The sequence below is a fragment of the Ictalurus punctatus genome, chromosome 20, assembly GCF_001660625.3.
Source record: "Ictalurus punctatus breed USDA103 chromosome 20, Coco_2.0, whole genome shotgun sequence".
In the NCBI taxonomy this organism is placed as follows: Eukaryota; Metazoa; Chordata; class Actinopteri; order Siluriformes; family Ictaluridae; genus Ictalurus; species Ictalurus punctatus.
In genome coordinates, this window is record NC_030435.2 from 6361149 (window position 1) to 6366765 (window position 5617).

The following is a 5617-nucleotide window of genomic DNA, read 5'->3' on the forward strand; positions in this document are numbered from 1 at the left end:
TTAAAAGGAATTACATACTTGTGGAAATGTGCATATACAATATTTATACTGTAATGTCTTTCCTCCAGATACTCCTTGATGTTCTCCTGCTGGTTGCTCAGTCCGAAGGACCGGCCGAGCTTTGAGGTCTTGTGTTGCCAACTTGAGAAAGCCCTGGATGAGCTTCCTGACCCGCAGGACCCTGATGAGATCCTCTACGTCAACATGGAGGACTCATCAGGAGAGCTGGGGGCTGTCGGGGGACGGGAGCCCAACCTAGCCGGTGGCATGTGCTCTCTGGGGCCATTGAAGGGCACAGAATCAGTGGCAACGGCAGAGATTCACCAGCCAGGCCGCTACGTCATCTGCCCCCAACACGAAAGCCAGCGCCTCCTCAATGCAGATTCGCTAGAAAGCCTGAATCTTACAGGCTCGACGCCAACTTTATTACTCCAACCGTCTGCTCGTGCAACTCCTGTGCCAACCTCTGAGATAAACATTTCTGAGGAGAGAGACGGTCCGGGGGGCAAGAGAATAATGTGGTAGTGACACTTAGACTCAATGAGAGACAGTAGACATATACAGGCACTGTACTGCCTAATCAGTTAGGTTGGAGAAGGATTCAGTTAGAGATTTGTCCTTTGTCCCACTGTCCATCATTTGCACCTCTTCTGTTTGTGGAAGCACACACTTACCCTGACATTCCATAAACAAACACTTATTGTAAGTGTACCACATCCAATGTTTCTCTGAACTCATCATGCTTGGAGTAATGTTGGATTGTAAATTAGGTTTTGAAGTTTAGCATCCTCTGTGTCAATATTCTCCTGACTTTCCACACAGTTCTACAAGGTGTTCCAAAAATCTCCATACATAGGGGAAATTAATACTTTTTAGCAAAATGTCTTCTGAAATTGTTCATTCTTAGTTTATTTTAGAAATATTTTTTCAGATAGCCTTTAAGAATGCATTTGACAAAAGTTCTCATGACTGGATCGGGAAGCTGTCGTAAGGTTTAACAGTATGGACTTTAACAGTAAACATGGCGAGCACATCACACACGACACTGTTGCCAAACTTATTAACAAATTCAAAAAGACTGGAAGTGTTACAGACCAACCGAGAAGTGGCGGTCCAACATCTACTGACGAAGGCACAACTGATGTGGTGCTGGTGTACATAGTCCCCTATGTATGGAGAATTTTGGGACACCCTGTATTTCAAGTTTGATTGAGGGAGTTCTGAATTTTAAACTTTTCCATTCATGACAGGGCCCAATGCACACACACATGTACATGCTCAGTCACACTTAGGAGCAATTTATTGTAGCAAATGCATATGCATGTTTTTGGGAGGTGGGAAGAAACCAGAGATCCTGGAGGATCCTGGTGGGCTACCCTCTGCACCAACCAATTACATGGCTTCAGAGGCCCCGAAGTTGTTGGCAGAGCCACTAGACCTCTTCCATCAAGGGGATTATAAGCTTCTGAAATATTCTGAGGCTCAGCTTGGCCTAACCATTGCAAATTTGTATTTGTATAATTCACATGAACCAAATAGCAAATAATAGTTGTAATAGTCATATCTCAAGATTGAAGTTTTCAACTAGTGCAAGCCCCATTTAAAAGTCAAATTCACATAAAGACTGCTGACACACACACACAAACATCTACCTGTTGAACGTAAAAGCCATTGAAAAAAGCTAAATGATGAGAAGAAAGTTGAATCTGATAAGCTAGCATAACACCAAGCTAAAGTACCACATGTGAATCAAGTATTTAAGAGGTCTTCAGGAGATACTAGCTCTCAAGTAACATGTAAATACCAATGGCTTAAGAGCAGCTTTGCCAGCAGATCACTGCCAATCTGTAGAAGGGAATCAAACATCTTTAAGCCTGTTTTCACTTTAGGACAGCTTAAAGTGTCTGCACTTGATTTATTATTTTTTTTTAACTATATACTTCTTCAGATCGCTTCAATCCAACATTTCCAAAGACGGTAACATGAGCCAACCTGAAGCACTTCTGGCTTGCTATACAAGCCATAGACAGAAAATATCAAGTCCAAAGTTTAAAAAAAAAAAGATTTGTCAGTAATTTAGGAAAACGCAAATGGCTAAATTAATCTAAGTTGGAGAAAATAATCACTATACACCACCTATGTTTGTAAACCAGTCAAAATCTGTATATAGATTTGCTCTCAAGTTCAACACAACCAAATCCTCTGTACAATGTTGGACACCATTAGAAGAAATTCTGTCACTTTACCAGTTTACCTACCTGGCAGTAGAATAAAGTAATTATGAAATGAATACACATTTTCTTCAAAAGGTACTGGGGTTTTCTTAACATGTCATGTCTGAGACCAGTTTTATGGTTTCTGTAACGATGGTTAACATGGGGTGTTTCAAATCAGCCTAAATAGGTCAGTAAGTAAGACATGGTATGGTTAGGACATAAACACCAGGCCGGGTACTGCCATGGTTAACCAGGGCCTCAACTCAAGCACAGTATTATTTGTGTTTGTTATTGTTGTTTTGTATATATGAAATCATTGCACTAATCATTTTCCACACGTTTTTTTTTTTGTGTGTGTGTTCTTCTATTACGCATTTTGAATTCGTTTTTTCAATGTCCCTTTTAGCGCAGAGTATGTTTGTGATTTTTTGTTAAAATGAAATCATGAAAAATTGTGACACTGATAGTATTGAAAATTGAAACACCAAATTTTTTGTTTGTTTGTTTGTTTGTTTTACAAATTATAGCTCAGAAATCAAAGAATGTATGTTCATTTTACATGAACTTTGTAATATGGTACTTTTTCTCAAATATTCATACAATGTCACAACAATTAAAAAAAAAAAAATATTTTAACCCATATTGAATTATATGAATTTGTATGGAGATTATGTCAATATTCAAACTTGTTTGTTATCAGAACAAAGTCATAATCAAAATCAGATTTAAGTATGTCTGGTCACGTGAATTTGCCTTAGATTATGTTTCAGTTAAATACATTATACAGGCCAAACCATCCACATGTCCTTAACTGATCTTGATCTTGATATTTGCATATATTCAATGACTTTTTCCCCCCAATATAATGAAAAATATCTTCTCTTGAACTGCAAATTCTCATGCATCTGTTCAGTTTTCAAATACTGTTCAGTATATGACTGTGCAAAACTGTTCAGTTCAACTGATCAGTTTTCATGAAATAACTTGTATGGTCATTTATACAAGGGGTTGTTCCCCCCGCATTATAAGCTGTGCATACTTTGGTAGAAATATATTGTATTACATCCATATCCACATTCACCTGTGAGCCACACTTCAGAGTGCCTTGGGAAAGCCAGTATTTTTGCCTTAAGATAGTTCTTTAAATGTAGCATTAGGCATTTATGTCTAGATAATATTAATATTGCTGTTATGTTTTTTGTAAGATTTTGATACGCTTTTATATGAAATAAATGCTATCTGCACAATTCATAAATCTCAATCTGTTTTGTTGGTTTGGAAGTCACAACATTCAGTATTATAGCAGCTAGTGTTGACTGTACTTTTTACAATCCGATTGCATAGCATAAGATTTATTACTAACAAATGGCAAAAAGTTGAGTGTTAGCTTCGAATTCCTTCCTTCTTGTCAAGTTTATATACTACACCTTAAAACATAGAAGCAAAATGGCTTGTTCTGCTGAGGTAAGCCCTAAATAGCCTTTTAAATTTGAAATCAGTTATCTACAAACTTTTTCAGATTAATATTTTGTTATACTATTAATGTATTGTTACTATCATTTTCTAAATCTATCACAACCTGGCTGAGGCTTTTGACCATTGAATCCCTTTATATCTAATCCTTGTCTGTGCTTTTATTATTAATTGATAAAGGACATTATTGGTTGTGGGCAGCTTGAAGACCTACTCAAATTCTCATATCCCATTGGTTTTTCACACTGGGGGTATATGAGGGAGATGGACAAGTGGTAAATTTTGCAGTTGCAGGTAACAAGCAGTCCTTTACATGGGGCTGCACAACTGGAATCACAACTTCAGACTGGACTATACCACTAACCCACTAGTTCAGAATGGACCTCACCACTGGACTTTACTTCAGACCAGACTACACAACTGGAGTCATTACTTCAGACTGAATTATACCACTGGAATCTAATACAGGCTGGACTATGCCACTAAACCCATTACTTCAGACTGGACTGTAACATTTGTCTTTACTTCAGACTGGACTACACCACTGGACTCTATTTCAGACTGGACTGCACCACTGGACTCTACTTCAGACTGGACTACACCACTGGACTCTACTTCAGACTGGACTGCACCACTGGACTCTACTTCAGACTGGACTGCACCACTGGACTCTACATCAGACTGGACTATACCACTGGACTCTACTTCAACTGGACTACACCACTGGACTCTACTTCAACTGGACTACACCACTGAAATCTACTTCAGACTGGACTACACCACTGGACTCTACTTCAACTGGACTACACCACTGAATTCTACTTCAGACTGGATTACACCACTGGACTCTATTTCAGACTGGATTACACCACTGAACTAACTCTACTTCAGAATTGACTACACCACTGGGGCCTACAGCAGACTGGACTACATCACTGAACTGTACTTCAGAATTGACTACATAACTGGATTCACTGGAAGTGAATAATGGTTTGTATAAAACCAGGGCCATGGTTTATATGGTTTGTTTTTTAATTTCAGATGAAAATGAGCTGCAGAGGTGGTTTCATGTGGACATATTACAGAAAATGTTCCCCACATGTGGAAGCATTCTTCTGCGACAAACTAAAGTCCGGTGTGAGCACATCACTCATGTGACCATACCCAAAGGAGCGCAGATCAAAATCAGCAATGACTGTCATCACTATCCAGCATCTTCTGTCACAGATATGTGCTCTGTAGAATGTTCAAACTTGGAGATATTTTTTACATCCAAACCCTGATTCATATTATTCCAAAACTTTGTGATTTGTTTGAACAGCTCCTTGGCCTTCATGCTACTGTTTGTTTAGGTATGCTCGCTAACAACCTCTGGGGTTTATTTATACTGAGCTCTTGTGACACTTTACTTGCCCACAGCTAGACTCCATTCAACAAATTATGTGACTTCTGATGACACCTGTTTGAACGAGAACTAATTTAGGGGTTTCCCAGCGATGGGGGTGAATACTTACGCAATCACAACTTGTTAATAATTTGTATTTTGTTAAATGATTTTGCAAACTATATTGATTCACCTACTTCAATATTATAGGCTATTTTGTGTAGATGCATGATATATAATCCTTATTAAATCCATTTTAGTGCTATATTGTAGCATTACAAAATGTGGAAACGTTCAAGGGGGTAAATAATTATGCAAGCAACTGTATAAAGGTGGATTGTATCGGGAGCACAGTTAGAAATAGCCTATATTGATAAATGTAAGATGTAAATAAATAAATATATATATATATATATATATATATATATATATATATATATATATATATATATATATATATATATATATATATATATATATATAATAAATTAAAAAAAGGGAAATATTTTCTATAGTCTTCCAGAAGAATTTCCTGAGGACATAA

At 37.6% G+C, this 5617-nt stretch overlaps 1 protein-coding gene across 1 annotated transcript in view; it reads left to right on the forward strand.

The window, feature by feature from the left end:
• Positions 1-3463, forward strand: part of LOC108280600 (tyrosine-protein kinase receptor UFO) — a 39584-nt gene extending 36121 nt beyond the window's left edge. The window contains exon 19 of the mRNA XM_017495757.3: positions 69-3463. Within this exon, the coding sequence (XP_017351246.1) occupies positions 69-525 (457 nt within the window). The 3' untranslated portion in view covers positions 526-3463. The remainder of the gene's footprint in view (positions 1-68) is intronic.
• The last annotated feature ends 2154 nt before the right edge of the window (positions 3464-5617 follow it).